The sequence below is a fragment of the Equus asinus genome, chromosome 23 (assembly GCF_041296235.1).
Source record: "Equus asinus isolate D_3611 breed Donkey chromosome 23, EquAss-T2T_v2, whole genome shotgun sequence".
NCBI lineage: Eukaryota > Metazoa > Chordata > Mammalia > Perissodactyla > Equidae > Equus > Equus asinus.
In genome coordinates this window covers 40,839,171-40,862,210 of record NC_091812.1, presented here as the reverse complement: position 1 = coordinate 40,862,210, position 23,040 = coordinate 40,839,171, and the positions used below count along the sequence as shown (strand labels likewise).

General features: G+C 41.3%; 1 protein-coding gene across 2 annotated transcripts in view; it reads right to left on the bottom strand.

The window, feature by feature from the left end:
• The window catches only part of KDM4C (lysine demethylase 4C), a 389,700-nt gene that overhangs the window by 54,796 nt on the left and 311,864 nt on the right, over positions 1-23,040 (bottom strand). For both annotated transcript variants that reach the window (XM_070496076.1, XM_070496077.1), the window contains one exon: positions 5,854-6,039. In XM_070496076.1, the coding sequence (XP_070352177.1) occupies positions 5,854-6,039 (186 nt within the window). The remainder of the gene's footprint in view (positions 1-5,853; positions 6,040-23,040) is intronic.

Below are 23,040 nucleotides of genomic sequence, written 5' to 3'. Positions count from 1 at the left end.
TCCCCAACCCCACCATAATCTCGACACATCCTAGACCCGAGCCATACTGAACTCTTCAACCTTTCCAGATAAATCAGGACTTTCTGAAGTTCATGCACATGCCATTCCCTCTACTTGAAACATCATTACTATTCTTATCTTTCCAGCAAACTCAAACTCTTCTCTTAGAACCAGCACAATTGTTCTCTCTTCTGTGAAGTCTACCTGACAGCCCCCAACAGAAACAGTGGCTTCCTTCTTTGGGTTCCCCATTTTATTCATATCTTTATTTAATCTATCTTATTATAGTAAGAGAGTATAGCAGCTAAGGGTCTGAGCTCTGAGTCAGACTGCCCAGTTTTGAAGCCACATGATCAAAGTGTAACAGGAGCATCAAGAAGAAAATTACAGTCAGCTGCTACCTGTTCATCTATAAAAGGCTATAAACCATGATGATGCTCAAAAGGGTCAAATAAAGTATAGCTAAGCAAAGTCCTACCTACTGATATAAATTAACTAAATGCTGCCTGAGTACAAAAATATAATCCTATGACCCCCATCACAAGTCCAAGGAGCACAATACGGTGAAATGAAACATACACGTACGTGAAATGTAATTCTTGTCTTCAAACCAAAACGCCTATTGGAACTAATGGGATTAAAATTCATAAACCAGAGTCAGGGGCAGACTCTGGTAAAACAGGCTTTCAAGAATTCTGGAAAGCTAGAGGGAAATATTGCTCAGGTATGCATCTAGGATGTGAGTCTACTTTCTTCCCCTAGTAGATATGTGGTCTTGTTGACCTTGATTCTGGCTTAAGAACTAGGACAGCTGCACGTTTATAAACGTTTTATTAAATGAAAAGCATGGATAATCAGTTTTCCTGAATGGGTCCCAAGTATAAAAGCCTGTGGTACAGCAAAAATAAGTCTTTCATTGTAGATCTGGCAGCACCCTACACACAGGCAACTGCATGTGCTCATGAGGGGAACAGGGCACAGGGAAAAGTCCCGCAATGATAGGTTGCGTTCACTCCCACCTGATCTGGTCAACTCATTTCTGAATTTCTGCTACATTTCTATGCCCTTGGCTAATTAAATGGGAATTTACGGTGGGAGTGAGTGTTTGGGGTCTTTCCCTATCAATCCATAATAAACCGGAAACACTGTAGACTCTTTTCATAATTAATGTATTCATATAAACATGTTATTGATTTCTTAATGAGTTTTTTGTCATTATGTGTTGTCTCAATAACTGCTACTGAAAGGATAATATGTTATACAATATTCTCCTGTGATAAGAATAGTGATTCTAGGATTTAGAATTTAGGGACTTTGACCATCCACTGTTCCACATGCTGGTGAGGTGAGAGTTGTTTTTGCATAACCAAGGAGAGGTTTTATTAAGCTAGTGATGAGGGTATCCCCAGCCCATTACCACCCAAAGGTTAGTTACATAAGCACAGATTAATTAGAAGAGCTGCCTTGCTCTGAGCCCTTCCTCGGCTCCTGTGCAAGGTGGGTGTCTGTCCCCTTCTGTCCTGAGCCACGCATAGTGATGGTAGGGAAGGAGTTGTATGAAACTTGCCTGGGCAGCTGGCCTGAGGACACAGAGGCCAGGAAAAAGAAGTCAGCAAGTACTGAGCAAGGACTCAACTTCCATTACTAAGACGAGTACCAGAAGAGAACATGAGGGATGGGCAGAGGGGCAAAATAACAAGAGACAAGAGAACCTTCCAGGGTAGGAGGTACCAAAACAGAAGCCAACATAACCACTATTTTCCGTTATCCACACCAACACTGCCTTTAAATAAGATGCACACGTAGAGTATCTCACATAGATTTGACATAAAAGATGCTCAACAAATACTAGTTCTCTTTCTTCTCCACTAATCCCATCCCCCTGCAGTAGGGAGTTTTCAGCAAATTTATACCAAGCAGCTTCTATGAATGGCCAAGTGCCAGTTACTGGAAATAAAAAGACAAAATACTAGGTAATCTAGTTAAATCTAGTTCAGTAACCTAGTTAAAATAATTTTGAATTAAAATATAAACAAAATAGCAGGAAAAAGACTGACCACTAAGGTGTTTTCTCTATACAAATTTTTCCTCTTATTGGAGTTGGTGTCTGCCTCCTTGTTAATAGCCACAACTTAGAAAACTATGAAGGAAACTAATTCCTCAAATGTCCTATTTTTCGAGAGGAGGAGGGTATTAAGGATAAAAATGATGTACGTCATAGGAGATACTGTATCAAAGAGGCCTTGTTCATTGCAATGAATTAATGCACAAAGCACAAGTGATTCTGGTGCTCCTACCCGCAGATATGGAATATTCTAATCTAATACAAAGGTTTATTAAAGTAATTTTCTTGGAGAAAAATCTGTGCACGCCATCTTTCTCACATCCATTTCCCTCAGTTACCCAGGCGGCCCTTCCACAGGACGCTTGTCCAGTTTACTCAGGTGTGAGGAGACGGCCCCCATGACGGCTGTACTTTGCAGGAAGTATACAATTTATGAGTAATAGCCCACTGTTTGCTTTGGAGAAGAAATAAGTTTTGAAGGCCCCCAAGTTCAAAACCGTATTACTATTTATTGTACATAGCTCTTTGTTTTTTCCTTACAAACATCTGTGCAACAGTCACATAAATGGGTTAGGAAGACATCCAATGGAACCTTCAGAAATAGAGTCAGAAAATAGTTCACACTGGATCACGGCAAAGGGTGGTCAAGCACCACAACACTACACACACAAACACATGTGCACACACACATGCACAGAGGAATAAAACCTTACATTTGAAAGACAGCAGATGCCATAAAAGATGTTTTTGACAAAAACACTGAAAAATACATACTAAAATTTAGATTACATAACAGAGATTAGCCGTGCACTCCATTCTATCTTTAAAAATTTGAAAGCTACCTATTTTTTCAAATATTACCTTTCTAATTACAAAGTGTGCTTACTGACTGATGGAAGAGCGCATGATAATAAATCAGATGAAATTTTTATACCATTATGCAGAATGATTTTACACCCACAGCTTAGTAACATTGAATAAGCTATATTTAAAATAATTTATGGCATTAAAGGAAGAGTAGAATTTGACTTAAAATGGTCCTTTTTTATGCAAAAGGCAAATAATTGGAAGAAACAAAAAAATAAAGGAAACAAAAACCTGCAAGTGAATAAAAATGGAGATCCTACTGAAGTAACTGCAGCTTTGTACTTCATTTCACCCAAATTGTACAGGCATCCTCTCTTCTGGAAAACGACTGTGTCAGGCTGCCAAGTTAGCCTGGACTTTACAGCATTCGTTGCTATGATTCAGCAATTGCCCATAACTCCCACGTAATCAAGGAATGGTTGACAGCATAGACAAACCACAGTTCCGACTGGAGGGAGCATGTCCCCTAGCATTCATAGTTTACACAAAGAGAAATACTTGAATGAATCTGAACTTTTTTATGCTTGAAAAGGAAAGAACATTTAATGCAACAGGGGCAATCACAACGTTCTTAGCCAAAGTCGCCAGATTCTATGAATTCCCTCCAGTTAGTTGTCAAACATTTTGGGGAGGAATCCATACTTGGAGTCTAATTAAAGAATAATGGATAAGTAATAGCTGTCAGGAATATATTTCAGAAATCCACTATTCACAGGGCTTCCCCCTAGAGGACTTTGCAAAGGTAATTTACGAACATTAAAATTTTTCCCTCATAGGAAAAATGGCCACATGTAGTGTTGTAAATTAGATCATGTTTTCCCCACCCTTTACAAAGTACACCAAGTTTAAAGTGCGTCTGCAGGGCAGAGGAATTTCTAAATCACCTCAAAGTCAAATATTTTCTTTTTCATCATCATTTATGAAACACATTAGTAACATAAACCTGACTGAGCCACACGTCATCGTTAAGAGGAATGAGGTCCTGATTAAACACCTGGATCTCTTTAATAGCAACTTCAGTATAATCATCAGTAACCACAGAGCTGTGGAATATTAAAATAGGAATGTATGATCTCAAGCATAGCTCTAGATGAACACCTCTAGCACCATTCGAGATTTGGGGTTTGGAATTCAACAAATAATAGAGTATGGGCTGAAAAGGCATTTACAGTCCAGCACCTGCTGCTCCTTAACTCAGTCTATTTGGGTAGGGAATTGGAGTGCTCTGAACTTGGGGTTCTTATCCTTGAAGCCGGGATAACACTACTCACGGGGCCCAGTCCACGTAGGATTGCAGCACCAAAGCCAGCAGCAGCAGCTGTAGTAGTAACGCAACTTTCATTTTCTGGAATGAAGGGCTTCTCCGTGCCATGGACTGGGAACAACACGGTGAGGTAAGCACGCTGTTTTTGCAGGTGAGGAATCTGAGGCTCAGAGATAAGAACTTGCACAAGGCTGCACACGTGTCACTGGCAGAATCTGAGTGTGAACACCAACTACCTTGACTCCAGAGGTCATGACCTCGTTCACATCTCAAAATGCTTTCCCATGTGTCATCTAATGAAGTAACGCTATTGACTGCAGGTTGTAAATGGCAAAGCATCAAATAATGCAATGCAATGTATCATTACCGTATTCTTTTAAAGTTGCTAAAATGTATTTTCGGTTGAATACATAATACTATTCTTAGCAAGAGCCCATCGACTCAAGAAACTAAGGAAAAAGCATGAATGAATATTCAACTTGAGACCTAAAACAATGGAAAATAACTTTGAAATAGATGTGACCATTGGTGATGTCACTTTGTACATCTGCACATTCATACACATCTGCACAGAGCCCCAACCCGCAAACATCAAGTATCTCTCAAGACGCCAATGGAAATTAAATCATTAAAAAGCAGAGAGATTTGCTGGGAATAGGTCATGGCTCCCCAAGCCCATACTGAGACCTGGCAGGCTGCTCCTGGGAGCTTATGAGAGACACAGGCCAAGCATGTTAGGTTGCAAACATCTGTGGCCAAGCCTCCCAGGGATAGCAAAGGGCAGCAAGTTAGCAAAGCTGAGGTTGACATGATGTTCAGGTTCCTTCTTGACAACCAAAAACAATTCTGATGAACTGGAAAGCTAACAAGGGCATAGCAATCATCTCTATATTGTCATATTTTTTCTGAGTATTAAAATAAAGGAAAGATTCCATTCATCAAGGACAGGTAAAGTGAATTATAGTTAAATTCACATGTTATTTAGTTGTAAACACTTTTCCAAGAAATATGTTCAGTCCTGAGTAAAATGGAAAAGGCAGGAAAAAACTGATCTCCCTCCTCTTCTACATTTCTGCTTTTCTGAGATTGTCCTCACCCGTCCCAGGGCCTCCATGCTGTCCCCAGCTTCTCCCATCTCAGGTGGCAAGGCCACAAGCATTCAGGATCAGCCTCCCTCTCCGTTTACTGTGTCGCTGCTCTTTGCTTCTTCTGGAGAAGACGAAACAGAACCCCAAGGCCAGATTGCAAAAGTGCACGGATTAAACACTGCACGATCTCAGGTGGCGCTTTCACATCACTCCCTTCCCAGAAACGATCCTCGTCCTGGATATGTGCAGTGCACAATCTGTCCAACCACACTCAGCAGCCCTGTATACAAATCCCAAACCAAACAGGCATAAAGAGTTTCATTCATTCATCTGCTCATTCACTCATTCAACTCAGTAAATATTTACTGTGTCTAGTATGTGCCAGACACTGATGGGTCTTGGGCAAATACTAGTGAATAATAACGTACAGTCCCTGCCCTCAAGGAACTCAGGGTCTGGACATGTCAACAATGAGTAACATTACAGAGCAGAGTATGCTAGCCCTGGAAGGGGTACAGGAGGGAATTCCTATGGAGTCTTGGCATCAGGGAAAGGAGAGCAGGTCTTACCACATTTGGGTTGACCTTATGTCGAAAACATGTGATGTTCACGACGTATGGCCAGTCGTCAGGCTCCATCAGCACCCCAGCCGCATGAGCACATGTGACGTGGAAGGAGGCTGGGCAGCGGCCATAGGAACACTGGATACAGGCTCCAGAGACCTTCTTTACCCGGTGTCTGCAGAAGATGCATTTCTGAAGGGTTAAAACAAAGAAGAGCATCAATTCCAACTCTGTAACTCAGCCAATTTCCACACTTTACAGAATAATAGCTATTAGAGATGATTCATCAATAAGTCTTGACCCTCCAGGGGCCCCAGTGGTGACAGTGACTGTGGCAATATAAGCTGCGTACTTTCAAGGAAACACACGACTGTGGCCACATACTACCAGACACATGTTGAAACACTTCTTGTGGTTAAGAAAGCCAAACCTTTTGCACATGCTTCTCTAGGCCCGAGCTGAGGAAAAGGCCCCAAGGGTGCTCCTGTAAATCACCCATGAATGCTGAAGCCACTTCTCTTTTACCTCCCACAGACAGGTCTCTCTGTACATCAAGCGATAGAATATGGGTTTGGAAGACAGGCACATACTCGCCTAAGTTAGAGGAGGTCTTCAAAAATACCCAAATAGCACACAGATGGGCTACATCTTCCATTTACAAGGAAATGGAAAGTGTTAAATGGTCCAATGTGGAAATGAGGAGCTCAAGTGTTTAATAATCCAAATCTGAACCCTTCATGACTGACACAAAAATATGCTTCCCAAAGCGAGAAAATTGAAAATCACCCCAAAGGGCAGCATTCTGGTGAAGATCTATAGCTGACTATGCCTGGGGAAGAGAGCGAAAATGAAACAGCAATAATGATTACTGCAACCCAAAAATTAAATTGCATACAATTAGCCCTAAACACCATCAGTACATTTGTCATGAGAGAAAGGAAAAATCTAACAGCTTCACTAAATGTAAGATTTGTGAACTAATACTTGAGGGGTTGCAGAAAACGGCTGCAGATCAACACAGGGTCAGGTTTGGAAAGCAGAAGAAACAGGATGACCAAAAAGCTCGACTTTTCATCCCTAAGGGTAAAAAAGGTCTGCAGTCTGAGCAAATACTGGTGCAACTGCTCTTCTTTTACAGGTACGTTTTCCTTCCTGGGACAAAAAAGATACTTAAACTCCATGCCTTTGGGGGACCGTAATATTTTATCACAGACCTGCAAGTATCAATGTGCACTTGACTTCTAACTCCTCTTTGCCCTCACATCTGATCAGAGACTTCAGTGTTATAGATTCTGTACCTTAACCCTGCTCTGATCTCTCCCTACCCATCTGTACCAGCGCCACTGCCTCTGCCCACGGTGTCCTGCCCAGCAGAGCAACGGCCTCCTAACTGGTCTCTCCAGCTTTTACGTCATTCCATTCACTTCATCTTCCCCAGGCCTGCCAGAATGATCTCTTTACAACATAAATCCCATGTCACACCCCTGCTTAACGTCCTTCGATGGCTTCTCCTTATCTCCAAGATATTACAGAAAAAAAAGAAGAGCATGAGATAGAAGAGGAAGCTGCTAAAAGGCCCCTCATGGTCCCTCCGAGTAGTCTTACTTCTTACTACTCCACATAAGGGCCCTACACTCTGGGCATTTAGCTGATCTTCCTATACATCTAGATTCAACGTACAATTAACCATTTTTAAGTGGAAGTTAAGGATGTGGCTTAGCTACAGAGAGGGACTGGCCTGGTGGCATAGTGGTTAGGTTTGCGGGTTTGGATGAGGGTACAGACCTGCACACTGCTCATCAGGCCATGCTGTAGTGGTGGCCCACGTACAAAAAAATAGAGGAAGCCTGGCACAGATGTTAGCTCAGGGACAATCTTCCTCCAGTAAAAAGAGGAAGATTGGCAACCGATGTTAGCTCAGGGCCAATCTTCCTCATAAAAAAAAAGAGAAAGAAAGAAAGAAATTACAGAGAGAGAGTGAGAGCCACAGAACTAAAACAAAATCCATTATATTCTGAATAAAAGCATTACTTAATAACCTATCTTGACATTTCTTTGGCAATTCTTGGTATCAGTTTCAATACATTCTTGGTAATTCTTGGTATCTTTTTGGTATTTTCGTATCTTTTTGTCCATTTCAATCATTTGAAATGTGATGGCAGACGTAATAGCAAAAACTCATATCGGGAGCCCCAGGCATAATCAGACAATCTTTTAAGAGCCTAATCATACTATACAGAGGTCCGTGTTTGAATAAGTTCAGATACTGACAGATGTATAAAAGGAGAAACTGTTTCCTATTTTCTTCATTAAATAGGATTTTTTAAGAATAGGAAAGAGTATTATGACTTAGCTAATTAATGCATTGGTAACTTTCAGCCTCTTGCACCACTGACTTCCTCATTAAACAGAGGCCTTCCTGAAAGGGGGAAGGAGACAGAGAGAATTCCCTTCAGCCCAGAGAGGAACCAATCTTTGGAATTTAGTAAGGGAAGTGTCCTCCTTTCTGAGGAAGACCAGAGGTGGTCACTTCTAAGGACAGAACCAGCATCCTTAGAAAGTCAACCTAACTGGAGACTATTGTAATTCCATGCTTTGGAAGATGTTAGTTCACAGAGTGCAATTTTGAGTTAAACAAAAAAAATCTGTTCTTGCAGAGATAGAGAACTCCACAAAGTCTAGCAGGAGGGCCATTCTATAAGCTGAAGTACAGTCTACATAGTACTTCCTAACCCCATTTTCAGTTGCTTGCTACTAAACCAGTAGTTCTCTACCCTGGCTGAAACATCTGTGGCAATGTGACACCTACACATGTCTGGGCTACAGAATTTAATTCGGTAGAGCACCGACTAGGACAAATAAGACACTTCTTAAGAATGTGACAGTGGAATAAGCACTATGAAAGAAGTAGGGACAAAATGCCATACGGAACCAAAATGACTGGTGCAATGAGCCCTGCTTGGGGCAAGAGAGGGAAGAAGGCTTTAAAGAAACACAATGACTGACTGGATCAAGATGGCAGACTTAGCCCCTGCTACCACCCCTCCAGCCCCAAACCCTAAATAAAGATATAGGAAAAAGAATGAAACCTTAGTAGCCCTGACTAACAAGAAAGGGTGCAACTCACTCCAAGGAGCAGATCCGCAGCGAAAAGCTATGAGTAGGTATCTCGGAGGCAGAGTTCTGGCAAGAACAGTGCCAAGAGTGGAAGCGAATTCCTAAAAGACAAGCTAGCCACTGTTGGGCCAGCCCCATATCCCACCCTGCCCACGACCATCATTATCAGGTGAGGTTAACTGATCTGTTCTGAATCTGCGTCCTGCGATCTGACCTATCACTCACCAACAAGACAAGTGAGTTCTCACTGGGCTGAGGAAAGAGCAAGTGCACCCAAGACGTGCAATTAAAATACCAATAGATACTTTAAAAATTACAAACATTTGAGGAAAACTAACGATATGAGACAGAATATACAAATAGAAGAATATCTGACTTAAGGAGTCAGGTAAGTGGAAACAGAAAACAAGTTTAAAAGAGGTACAGTACGTATTATGATAGAGTCCAAAATACATCCCATCAATTTTAAAAAACAGTAACAACTACATAGTCAGCTCTAAGAATTAAAAAATATTATTATAAAAAAAAATCAAGATGTGCTGAACATTAGAATGGATCTCAATGAAGATCAAATGAGCAACTGGAAGACGGAGCCCAGAGATTGTACAGAACATAGAAGAAAATATCAGAAAGAAGGAAAATGGAACACAAATGCTAAGCAGTATGCAGAAGCAATCCAGATGTTCTATTATCTTTCTAAAAGGCATTCTAGAGAAACAGAAATACAGAAAATAATAGAAATTTCCCAGACCTGAAAAAAAGCCCAAGTAAGATTAATTGTTTTAAAAGATCACCTAAACACATACTAGACACAACTTAGACCTTCAAATAAGAAGAGAAAATCCAAAAATCTTCCAGAAAAGAGAAACTTAGGTTACCATCAGACCTCTAACCTGCAACAGTGAATGCTCAAAGACAATGAAACGACGTCTTCCAACTTCTGGAGGAAAATTAAATTTGGTCTATATCTGGCCTAATTATTGTTCAAATGTGAGGGCAAATATAATTATTTTTTTCTTTTCATTTTCGATATTCAAGGATCAGAAATACGCATGAAGAAGTGAAGAGCAACCAAAATGCTAAATATGTAGATACATCTAAATGAATATTGACTTTATAAACAATAATGATGATGTCTTCTGGGCTTTACATACAGAGAGAATTTAAATAGATGACGATAGCAACATATAAGGTGGAAGTGGTACAACTGAAGTTTAAAATGTTCTAAAAATCTTGAATTGTCCAGAAAAAGGATAAAAGAAAAAAACAGTAAAAGGGAAAATAACAAATTCAAACAGAGACAAGAAAAGAAGGACATGGAAACAGAACAGATAGGAGTAAAGGGAAAGCACATTGTAAATTGGTAGAACTAAACCCAAATATATCAGTAATTATGTTACGTGTAAAAACACAAAACTTTACCTTACAGACCAGGTGTAGCAAATTTTTCTTAAAGTGCCAGATAATAAATATTTGAGGCTTATGGGCCATACAGTCCCAGTGGCAACTACTCAGCTCTGCCACTGTGCTACAAAAGCAGCCACAGATAATCCGCAAAGGATGGGTGTGGCTGTGTTCCAACAAAACTTTATTTACAACAACATGCACACCCCTTAGTTTGCTGACCCCTTCTATATAGGCCATGGGTCTCTATTTGAAGTCAGTAATTCTATCATTTCACAGCTTAACTATGTAAGAAAGATAATCTAGCAGCAAGGTGGGTAAAGGACAGACTGGTGGGAGATGAAACTATTAGGAAGCCATGGAAAGAAATAGAAGGCAAAGGATAACGAAGAATTGGACTAGGGAAGTGGCTATTAGTAGCAAGGTAAATTTTGAGTGTTTTTTACTCTTGTTAGCCTTTATTCACAGAGATTCTCTATCTTCCTCTAAATAGAGCTACTCACTCAAGGTCAGGGTTGGACAGCTGTCTTCTGTGGGAAAGAACCTCTGTAGCAGCTGCCTAAAGTCTTCAAATGGACGAGGGTAGAGGTGACATCAATTTCTAGAGGGACAGGGATTGAAGGGAGCTTGTGAACAGTAAGATTATCGCACATTTAAAAGCACGGAAGGTTCAGAAGGACAAGGCCATTCTTCCGGCAGTTCAGTGTCTGAGGTCTCAGTGACCCAGTGGGAAAGGGATGAGGAGCCAATTTCTGGGTGACAATTAATAAGTAAAGGAGGTTAGAGAAGTCAAATGAGGCACCTGGAGAGCGGCCACGTTGGGTGCTTTGGGACAAAGGTGAGGAGGGGCTGACATCCAGGGAGACCAACACAGCATAGCAGGAAAATGCTGACACAGACGACACTAGAGAGTGACTTCAAGGTGTCATTCTCCTTTACAGTTTCCTAGGAAGGATGCTAGGACACCACATATGCTCAGTCAATGCCTACTGAATTAAACTGAATCCAAACCAGTGGACTGGGGTCAAGTTATGGACCTGCTCACCTGTTTTCTCGCAATAGAAAGAGACCCCTCCTTCTCTAACTAGGCCACAGGGACCACAGAGCAGGTGGGAATCCCTGGGAGGCTCGCCTAAGGCACAGGTGGCTGGCCCCACCCCAGAGCATCCGGAAGCCTGGGCCTCCCCATTGAGTCTGCACTTGTAACAATTTCCCAGAGATGCTGATGCTGTTGATCAGGGACTGCACTTTGAGAAACACTGGGTTGAGGGTTAAAGGGTTAAAAGGCATGATTATTCTGAGCGCCTCAGGTTGGAGAGAATTCAGGAAGTACAATGTTTCTTTATCTTTTCCAAGAGAATCCTCAGAGGAGCGTGACTGAGAAGCGCTGTACTTCCTGAGGGGGCTGCGTGTGCACACATTGCAATGGCATAGGCCATTAGGGCTCCTAATGGATTGAGGAATTCATGAAGTATCTGGCATGAGGCTTTGTGTATCATTAGATTCCTTGAGCACACAGCTTGGCAGAGGGCATCCAGAGTGATGAGCTGTGAAGGAGGTGGAGGTTCAAAGCACAGCCCCTTCCTTTTTTTCCTTCTCATATGATTTGTAGTATGATTTTATTGTTGTTTTGCCAATTTTATGATTCATTTTAGTTCCATAAATAGGCAGGTCATTCCAAAACAGGCACAAATGATTTTAATTTTAATTAGTGTTTCCCTATCAGACAAGTAACAAGCTAATGACAATGATATATTAGCTACTTCCTTTTTCCTTTTGCTCTCCAAAGACACTTTTTCCAAGTACAACACGGCAAGTTAACATTCCCAACTCACACAGGGAATAATGCTGGACTCAAAGAATGTCACTATTGTTGCAGGCAAGTCAGACGATTGAGGCCGAAACTTTCATTTTGCTCCAAGGCTTAAATACAGGTTTTATAGTAGAATCCCTTTTTTTTCAAGTTTCCCGGTAAAATTTATGTTCTGCTCATCAGTATTCATTAAGTCAATCACTCATGTGCCAATATTGGCCAGTGTCGGGGGACCACTGAAATGACAAAGTCTGAGTTCTGCAGCACCGAGCTTACAGTCCAGGGGAGGAGACAGGCATGCAAGCATTTAGCCAGAGGGAAAAGCAGAATACAAGAGCCGTATCACAGCAAGATTCTGAAGGCGCAGAGAGGAGTAAGGTTGATACCAAGAGAAATGAGTGCACCCACAGAGCTAAAGAGCAGCTGTGGAGGGAGGGGAAGGGGACGCTGAAAACCCAGGTCCACGGTGAACTGACACTGCAGGGTTTGGGCTGTTTCTGTGAAAGGCAGCAATTAATATGCGGTCTCACGTCACTTGTGCCACACAAAATTGTTCTGATCTCAGCCATCTAAGGATGTTACAAACAGCAGACACCGTGAAATGGTACAATAAGACTCAATTCTGAATACCTATGTATCAGCTCATAACATGAGAAGTGCTCGGTCTCTCCAACCCACCCCCCACAAGAAAAGTTATTTCTACACTTAAAGATCAGAGCATCAAAATAAATGGCTAATGACGTCAAGCGTGTTGAATTAAATCCTTATTTATGATATGTATCAGAAACCATTTTTCTTACTGCTTTTTGTTTGGTGAGATTCACCCCACAAAAGGTGAGAGGCTAAGAAAAAAGTCAAGTAGCAGGCAGAAGAGGAAAGGGCAGAGGAATGAGCTCAGCCAGGCCAAGAGACAGGGCAAGAAAAACGGGTAGAGGTGGTGGGGATCAGAGAGAAGGCTGCACTTATTCAAAACAAGGCTAGAGAGTCATTTTTGGGGCTGACAAACGTTAAGAATCACAAAAGAATTCTAGAACTGGAAAGATCATAGCAGTTCAGACACAGACTGACAAATTAACAAATGACTCTTTTAAAGTACTATGTCAACAGCCTAGTCACATGTTGTTTTATTTTGGATCAGCAGGTACACCACAGGGAAGATCACTACGGAAAAATCCTCTGGAAGCACCTTTGAATCCCAACACGAGAACACTGCCTGCACATAGTAGATGCCCAGTAAATATCCACAGACTAAATGAGTGACTGTTTCCTTATTTTATATAACATGTAATTCATTCTTTCAGCCCTTTCAATACTTACTAAACCTCTTCTCTATAAAAGATATTTTGTAAAATGCAAAAGGAGATACAAAAATGAAAAAGATACAACGGGTATATTCAAAGAGCTCACTCTAGCATACAGAAATAGCTGTAACAAAGCTTTGCAGGACTAATCACAGTAGGCAAGATAAAGTGCTAGTAGATGTGGGAGGAGAGAGGGTCAGACCAGCAGAACAAAGGTGAGGCCAGCATGCGCACCTCAGCAGGTTCCTACCGCCACCCCCCGCACTTCCCCCATTCTTCTACTGAGCAGATCTAGAAGAGGGGCAATAGAGGATGAACTTCATGACAGCCACTTGAGGGCCACCAAACACAGGACAAGGAAGGAGGTATGATTCTGCTTGGATGGCTCAGTTCATGTGGCAGGAGAGCTCAGGCAGGTGATGTCTGCACCACTCTGAATCGAGGGCCATGAGTCACCAAGTCCAGATACTGCTGGGTCAGTTCCATGAGGCTGGCTCCTGAGAACTCGTAAGAAAGTGAAAATGGGGTTTCTCCAAAGTCAGAAGTTTCCTCTAATTAATTTCTTAGAGTTTAGAGGGTACGTGCAACGCTTCTTCACCAGGTCAGACACCGCCTTGGGGAGTGATGAGGACTCTCTGCACACTGGCTGAGCCTGCAGCAGTGGGGACATGGGGTCTGCCACATGGCTCAGAGAAGCTGCCCAGCGGGGTTTCAGAGAACTAGGAAAGCCAGCAAGAGCAGGTGGACTTTGAGCAGGTTTCAGCCAGTGCACATGCAGTGGGATGCAGAAGGAGGAAGGACATTCAGGATGGATGTAACAAAGCCCAGAGGTGGGAAAACATGAAGCAAAATTGAGTTAAGAAGCAGGAGCATAGCTAAGGGATGACAGACTGGAAAGATGAGCTCTCAGAAGACCTTAGACAGTACCTTTTCATGAACCTCACTTTCACCGGCCAAGGTGAGAAACTGACAATGGCTTAGCAGTGGCAGCTAATTTCTAAATGCAAAGCAAGACTACTATTTTATTATAATTTTCTGAGTGGCTTAGGTTTAAACTTCAGGCAACCAAGTAACTCTTCAGACCAACCCACCCAGAAAATCAGAATGACCTTTGGCTAAGAATGCCTACTCCTCAGGCATGTTTCTTTGCATGTCCATCTTTTGCTCCTTTGGGGCTGGACAAATTCTACTCGTCTTGTTATCAAAGGTGCCTGGCACAGTGTACAAACTGAATTTCTGGGCAGTACCTTGCCCAAACACCACACTCCTCCTGTCTTCCCCATGTGGACAGTATTTCGTAATAGTCAGAAGCTTGGACTGGGAAGTCAGATAGAACTAGTTTTGAATTCTAGCTCAGCACAGGCACAGGGAAGTCACAGGAACAGCAAAAATAACATGGCCTGAACAAACAGAGGGGGCGAGAAGGTCGTGGGGGAAACAGGCTAGCCTCTGACCACTGCCTGCCCTTCTTCCTGCACCCCTTCAGCAGAAAACAGAGATTCCCCTCTGTACTTACTACCCGGGCTGTGCAGAAAACCCAGAAATAAAAGCAGCATTTGCAAATAAATTAAATATTAAAAGCAACATCACAATCTCATGTTGGACGAGGCATTTCGCTGATAGTATATAGCAGCGTTTGCTGAACCACAAGATAGGCAATGTTATCTATGCTGAGAAAAATCAATCATTTCTCATTTCTACTTCTCCAACAGCCTGTTTGGGTTCCATCCTTCATTTCAAGTTTATTTCAAATTTAAAGGGTGAAAGGGGCATACAATTACAGCATATAGAGAGCTTTAGAACAAACCTTATGCTGAGTACTTATTAAGTGTCACTAAACATCTTTCAGCTGATAGGTGGGGAAAGTAAACCTCCTAAACCACAAAGCAAACATTCTCTAAGTATTTGTGTATTTGCATTTTTATTTCTTTTCATGTTAATATTAAAGAGCACCTGTTTCCTAGAGGAAATTTCATTATTTGAAATTATTGTTTACAAGAAATGAACCAGAAATTCTTACTCTCCTTAAATAAAGCATTTAATTGAACTCAGAATTACTGGATTGTTTACTTCAAACAAACGAAAAGGCACTCTGCCCTCTTTTGGTACAACCAGGCCCTGCTAAAGCCACTGATGTGTGTGGTCTCCCGAATAAAAATCTATCCAGATTTGTGAAGTTACGAATAACTTAGGAGGATTTTGAAACTCTGTTTTTGTAGATCAGTCTGAATTAGAGTTGGAAATAATATTTTAATCATTTAATTCTCAGTGTTAAATGTAAAAAGAAACAAAATTTTCCCGCTTGACACAATTTAGGAAGGCTGGCTTACAAGCTTTCCACTTACTCCAAGGACAGGTGAAGAAAAAAAACTTTATTTATTATGAATATCAGATATGATTTGCTATTGGCATTATCAAATCAAGGACTAGGACACATTTTCTATTTATTTCTGGCCTCAAGCCTGAAGGCCTAAAGATATCTGACAAAAAACCAGAATAAATCAAAGATAAAGACTAATTATCCTTAGCAATATTTGTTTTGAGACAGTCCAAACAGCCAACACCATGAAAGGCTGCAGTATTGTTCTCTTCAATGTTTTTTTAGAGAGGTGTGTATGGTTTCTCAAATCCCTGTTTTCTGTATATTTATTGAGACTGCATTCACTGGTGAAGTCTGGAATGGAACAATAAAGGCAACTCCCAGTCGTGAATCTGCAATGAACTGGGTCCCAACAGTGAAGTTTCAAGCATCTCTCTCTTATCCAACTTCCCACAGGCTTTTTTTTTTCCCCTGAGGAAGATTAGCCCTGAGCTAACATCTATGTCAATCTTCCTCCACTTTATATGTGGGTCACCACCTCAGCATGGCTTGACGAGCAATATGTAGGTCCACGCCCAGGATTTGAACAGGTGAACCCAGGCTGCTGAAGCAGAATGTGCTAAACTTAACTACTGCGCCACAGGCCCAGCCCTCCACAGGCATTTTTTAACAGTTTAAATGAACATTTATATACACTCCTGCTGCATACACTTATCTTGGTGAATAGTACTTATTTGAGTGGTTGGGAAAAGGAAAAACAAAGAGATCTCATCATTTTTCTTTGACAACTACAAAAGCTGCTATGCTGGGGTGTGCTTCCTACTCTGAACACCAGAAGCTGTCCCAAGGCCCCTGAACACATCTGACCCTTATTAGAAACTGTCACCCATGAATTGTTCTATCTGTGGCCTGCCCCAACCTCCACGCCTCTTGTCTTTCAATTACGCCAGCAGCAAGCCACATTGAGAAAATTTATGCTTAAGACACTGCATCATGTCTCCCAATAAAACTGAGGAAGCAGCAATGAAAGGCTATAAAGCCAATGCAGTGCAGACAGCTCCCAGGTGACCTTTCAGAGGAAGAACCTCTGCAGTGGAGATGACCGCAGCCCTGAGAAGAGCTGATTCAGGGTGGTCCCCTGTGTGAACACGGACTGCCCCTTCTCTTGCAGACCCGAACCACTGCCTTGCTCTCTTCAGGTTGCTAAGATGGTTGCTTCAGGAGAAAAATCACCTAACAGTGAGTTTGGGAATTTGTCTTCTAGATAAGACAAATTTGGGATTTCCAATCTCAAGTGGTCCTTAGGGCCATTTAGAAATTCTTCTTATCTTTCCCAATTTAGGGAGTGGACAAAAGCTGGTAAAGCAGGCTCTGGTCAAAGGTTTGGGACCAAATCCTAACACTGTGCCCATTGTGGCCTTGCCTTGCATTACTAATCAGGATATTGCTTCTGGATTATTTAGGTGCACTTCCTTTGAGGGTAGTAAATGGTAATGTTTTTTCAATGATCTATCTGTAGGTAATTTCTCCAAGCGTAGTTGCTACATTGGTCAAGTGAAGATGACAAGAGTAACTACTCCTCATGAGCTGTTCTCAGGGTTAAAAGAAATAACGTCTGGGGCCAGCCCCGTGGCTGAGTGGTTAAGTTTGCATGCTCCACTGCAGCGGCCCAGTGTTTCGTTGGTTCAAATCCTGGGCGCGGACATGGCACCGCTCATCAAGCCATGCCAAGGTGGCATCCCACATGCCACAACTAGAAAGACCCACAACTAAGAATATACAACTATGTACCAGGGGACTTTGGGGAGAAAAAGGAAAAAAGTAAAATCTTTAAAAAAAAAAAAAAGAAAGAAAGAAAGAAATAACATCTATAAGAGGTTCCACACAGAACCTGAGAGCTAAGCAATGCTGCCCCACCTGTTCCCAAACCTTCCCACTCCCCAGCCCCACTCCTCCCATTCTAACGACAGCTGAGCCTCTTCCTTCGCCCAGGTAACAGGGCCATCGGGCGTAAAATGCCTCAGCTGCCCTGCCCTCCCCTCCACCTTCAGATCCACAGTTTCAAAATACTTACGCTCATAATTACTCAGAAATTCTATACCTGTGGATCTGCCACACCTTATTCAATGCATTGAGAAAAAAGCCTATGTTACCATATCACAAACTAATTTTTTAAATATTTTATTAAGTGCACTCCAATATTATTATTTCCTTTGTAATCCTGTGTATTTTATTTTAAATATTTAAAAACATTTTTCTGAAAACAGATCCACAGGCTTTACTAAAAACTGCTAAAGGAGTCCACGAAACAAAAGAGTTAAGAACCCCGACACGAAACAATTAAAACAGTCTCCAGTCACTAGGAACACAGGGATTACAGCCATGCGCACATAGTGAGAGAGCCTTCAATGAATAAGCAAAAATGAAGAACAGCATGTTTAGACTAGTGGAATCCTGGCTTTCTCTTTTTCTTTGTTAACGTTGTTGTTTTATTGTTTTTACAATAATAATAAAAAAGGATAGGGCATAAACCGTGATATCTTTAGAGCTATTTTTTTCCTCTCCTATCATTTCAGAATCAGAACCGGTAGATGTGCTCCCACAATGAACCAGACACCACGTACGACCCTCAGTTTCCCAGTCTTTGCAAGTAGCTATGAACAAGTCATAAAAAGGGGTGGCTGCAACAGAGGAGTAAGGTCATTCCTAACATGCAGATTTTCTTCATGAAAATAACAATACCTTATCTACATTATCTACAATGTTTTTCTGTCATGAAAAATTGGCTGACCAACTTCAAACACATATTAGACTGGCCCAGCAATTAACTCTTCAGCCAAAAGGTGAGAACATTAACTTGTTTTAAAAGTTCATTTTGATTGAAAGTAAATATTTTTCAGATGCTAGACCACATCTTACTTATTCTTGGCATAGCTTTTATAATGAGCTTTTCATTCTCCATTTCTTAATGGAATTTTCTCAATATTCAAAAATTCCATTTCTGTGAGATCCTTTCAAACAGAACAGGGAATTACCCCAGCAGATGTCTGAAAGAACGTGTTCATACTCTGAGAGACATTTACTGCTTATATTATGGCTCACTGGCAATCGTAAAACTAAAGTGTGGTCTTCTATCATTCACATTACTTTTTTAAAAGATGAAGATAATCCAGTTCATCCTGAATTTCACACAGCTCTATTTCTCCCCTGCGTATGCCTCTGTATGAAGAGCACGCCCCTTAGCTGGTCCATGCAGCAGGAGTCCATTCCGCTTGGGGCAGTAAAACATAAACTGTTTTTGTTTAAGTGTATGTACATATATATTTTAGTGCTACAATTTTGAGGCCAAGGTGGTACTTTTCAATGGTAAATTACAAAGAAAAAACATTCTTATTTGGAAGCCTCTTCAAACGGCCCTGGTCAGATTAGTGTAAAATGAGGAAACAGAAGAATTCATGGCCTCTAGGTTTTTTTGAAATAAAGGTAAGATTTAGGGCTCATAATCCTTGCTGGTATCTGGAGCAATTTTCAGGCTCACTCAAACCCTTTCCCGCTCCCTGCCAGAGCCTGCAGTTTGAGCTCCAGCCCTCCCTCTAGGAAGCAGGGGACCTGGGCGAGTTCCCAGGTGCCCCTGAGCCTCAGTTTCTGCAGCTGTACTTTGCAGGATCACAATTCCTGAGAATTCATGGGATAATGGATACAGAAGTGCTCTCTAAAGATAAAAGGCTCTACAAACATGGCCATTGTTACTATTTTCTTTAAAAGATGAGGGGGAAAAAAATAGCAGAATGGGATAATACGTCAGTTCTTTTCAAGTTGCCAAAGCAAAGGCACAAGAGCTTGGGTATACGATGCAGATGGGAAGAAAATCAGATCACACCAGTTATCAGAGGAGGGTACTACCAAAGGACAGAAAGAGTGGGACTTCTAAAAGAATCTTCACTAACAGTGTAGCAGCATTTGCTGACCCTGGGGCTGGAGCGCTGCGTCAGAACAAGCATCAGCAACTCTCCTTAAACCAATCTGTACCAGGTTCCCTTGTCCGGCCTCATTTAGCGCCAGGTGATTTTTTTTCTGCAGACTCTTGCCAGGTGGGAGCTGATATGTTCATTCTTCAATCCCAGCTTCCCATTTCAATGGCAGGTGTGATGACACAGCTTAACTCTTCATCACCAGAGTATGTTTTTCAGATTCATTTTTATGAAGAGAGGGGGCAAAAATCTCCTTAGCAGATTCAGGGTTTTCCTCCAGGACTCTAAAGTATTTTCTTCATTTTTTCTGCTATAGCCACATTTAGTAAACTATTTTTTAAAGCAGGGTCACTAAAACCATGTATCTATCTAGCACTCGTCAGAATAGAAGAAACTAGATATATGGGTTCACAGACCCTTCTTAAAGTAGAGGGAGCACGTATTTATGCTTTCTTCTAGGGGGGAAAACTCTTTAAATGATTTTAAGGGAAGTTTTTAATTAAAAAAAAACTGTATTAGTGGGGTGGAAAAATTATTCAGTTCTAATACTAGACTTGTGTGAAGTTTGGCAAAAGGTCACACAGGGTTTTCCCATTTCTCTCAAGTGAATTTAGACCTCCACGTTGGACTTGTATCTGGGTAAAGCCGTTCCCAAGAAAGTGACAAACTGAAAGTTTCCATTGAAAAGCATCTGAGAGCCCCCAGGGGAGGAAGAGTCACCTGTTCGGGTTCACCTGAAATATTCATGAACTCAGCAGAGGATCAGATTAAAAGCAGAGCCTCCAAGCAGAAGAGGTTTTTGGTCCCCCCCGACCCCGTTTTAGGCTTTATAACGATCTTTTCACAACTTGGCCCATCTGCTCATAAAATGATTCTATGTCCTACCAGGATTATATTTTACCTTGCAAACTTTTACCTAACGAACAAGAACAAGATGTACGATTAATTCTTCCCCTTGCAGGTAAAGTGTAGTTATCAGTAGCCACATATGAGAAATCATGACAGTGGTTTGATATTGTGGTGTGTGCCTCTTTCTTGAAAGTGACAGTTGGACACAATGGATATATATCATAAGAAACATAAACTCTTACAACATGAGTCAAAGAAAAATATGCTTAGGAAGTTCTATCTGTCGGGGTAAAGGGGATACACCACATGTCTCGAGGTCAAGTGAAAATGGTGCTGTTGTTTTGACTGGTTCCTTGTACTGAACCTTCTGTGGGAAGGTCAAACGGCGCATCACTAAAAAATCTAGTTCATTCCAAAGCTATTCCTCCATCTGACCACACCAGACACCAATGTAAAGGAAGCTTAACTCTTCTGAAAACATTTTAAACCTGATCAAATTAAAAGCAGCACCAGAGGGATTATTTTTCTTAGGAAGAACCCACAAGCAATTTACTTGACTAGAGGAAAAAATGCAAAGAAATCCTTTATCACAAAATAGCTTCTTGAATCTTTCCACCAATAAACCTTCTACCCATCCAAGAATGCCTATCCTCCCTGCTGATAACAAGCTGTGCAGATAAATATTTTATTTTTTTCTATAAAACCCCAAATGATGTTTTCAAATAAAATAAAAATAAAACTGCTACATGCCACTGTCAAAAATGGTCCTAGAAGAGGTAAATGTCATTTTGAAGGCTGTGTGTTAAAATATTTAGGAGAAAGAATCTACTTGTCAAGTACCGACAGAAAGCTCTGAAGAGGTTAGAAGTGCATCCATCAAATTTTTATCCACCTTGGGGCTGACCTACCAGGGAGACCGTGGAAAGCCTGGCCTTGCGTTCTGAGGGAGCTGGAGGTTTAGAGTTCTGGACAATAACAGGGGCACCATCAAGTACAAAGTGGGGCTTGAGAGAGACTGCAACGATTCCCCCGTGGAGGCACACTGGCAATGGGTGGCAGGCAGCTGCATTCTGCTTTAAGCCACAGTTCAAGCTAAAGAACTGAACCCATCTGCTGGACCATCAAACTCCCTTGAGAGAATGCTGACCTCTCACTCCAAACCTAGCAAGAACCCATCAAACATTAGCAAAAGAAAGGCCAAGCCAGCAAAACATGGGAAGGACCTTTTTTTAAGTCTAATTTGAATAGCTTCCATACTCTACGCTCTGGGAATTACGTTCAGTAACTTTTTTTAACAAGGAAAATTTGGTTTTAAGGAGCTTATGGGAACATTTAACTTGGACTGGAAAGGTTATTTTCTCAGTGTTAGGCTAAAAGCCAAAATCCACTTTTAGCCAGAGATGATTTTAATATTATACCTCACAAGAGCATTGTGTCACGTGAGCAGGCGGCAGCGATAAGCAGTGTAGTAAAGTTATGACTTCCCCCAAAGACTCATTAAAATGTATTATTAAGTAGAAAAAAAGTTCAGAAAATCCAAAGGAACCCGTCTGTACTATCTCAGAAACCGTAAAAATGCCTTCCAACTTATCACTTTTTTTGCTCTGCCTCCTCTACAAATACCACTAAGTAAATACTGTGAAGAACTCGATCCTGATGCAAAACAGGATGAAAACGCCTTAAAGTCGTGTGCCACTACCATGCTCTGTATATAATTTTCCCTTTAAATGTGCTATGGAGGAAAATATGACAAATTCAAGAGACTGTAAAAAATAATAAACCTGCGACGATGCCATGATTTTTTTAAATTATTCAACCCCCAAAATATATTAAAATATGTAAAGTTAGAAACGGTATCTCAAAGAAAAATAACTTTTTCCTATTTTAATAATTCTAAATTTTAATAACTCCAATATTTTTCTTCTTCTCTTCTGTTTTGGTCTTTAACTCATCAAATTTGTTTCCCTTCATCGATTCTTGAAAATTTTCTCCCACCTCTTCAACTAAAAAAAAACGTAATGACTTAAGTCAAGCAAATGTGCCTTAGAGAGCCTGACCAAATAGCAACTTTCTTACCCAACCCAGCAAGAATGTGCAAGCACACTTGCAAAGGCGTTCCAAGCTGCTATGGAAACGACATTCCTTCTTCAAAATAACAGTACTCCCGGAGGACTGCGGGCGTGCAAGCTCCCAGTCCAAGCCCACTGACAGCTTGTGGAGTGGACAGATGAGGCGTGGAAAATATTTTAAATTAGTTCATTTATCTTGTTGAGACACAGGAAACGGCAACAAATTTCTCACACGAAAAAAAAGAATAGAGAAAGACAATATATCCCTAGCAGTGCGCAGCAAATTTAGTCCATTAAGTCAAACCCTTCGGACTGTTTTGTACTGCCTAATAGCAGCCACGTGTCCGAT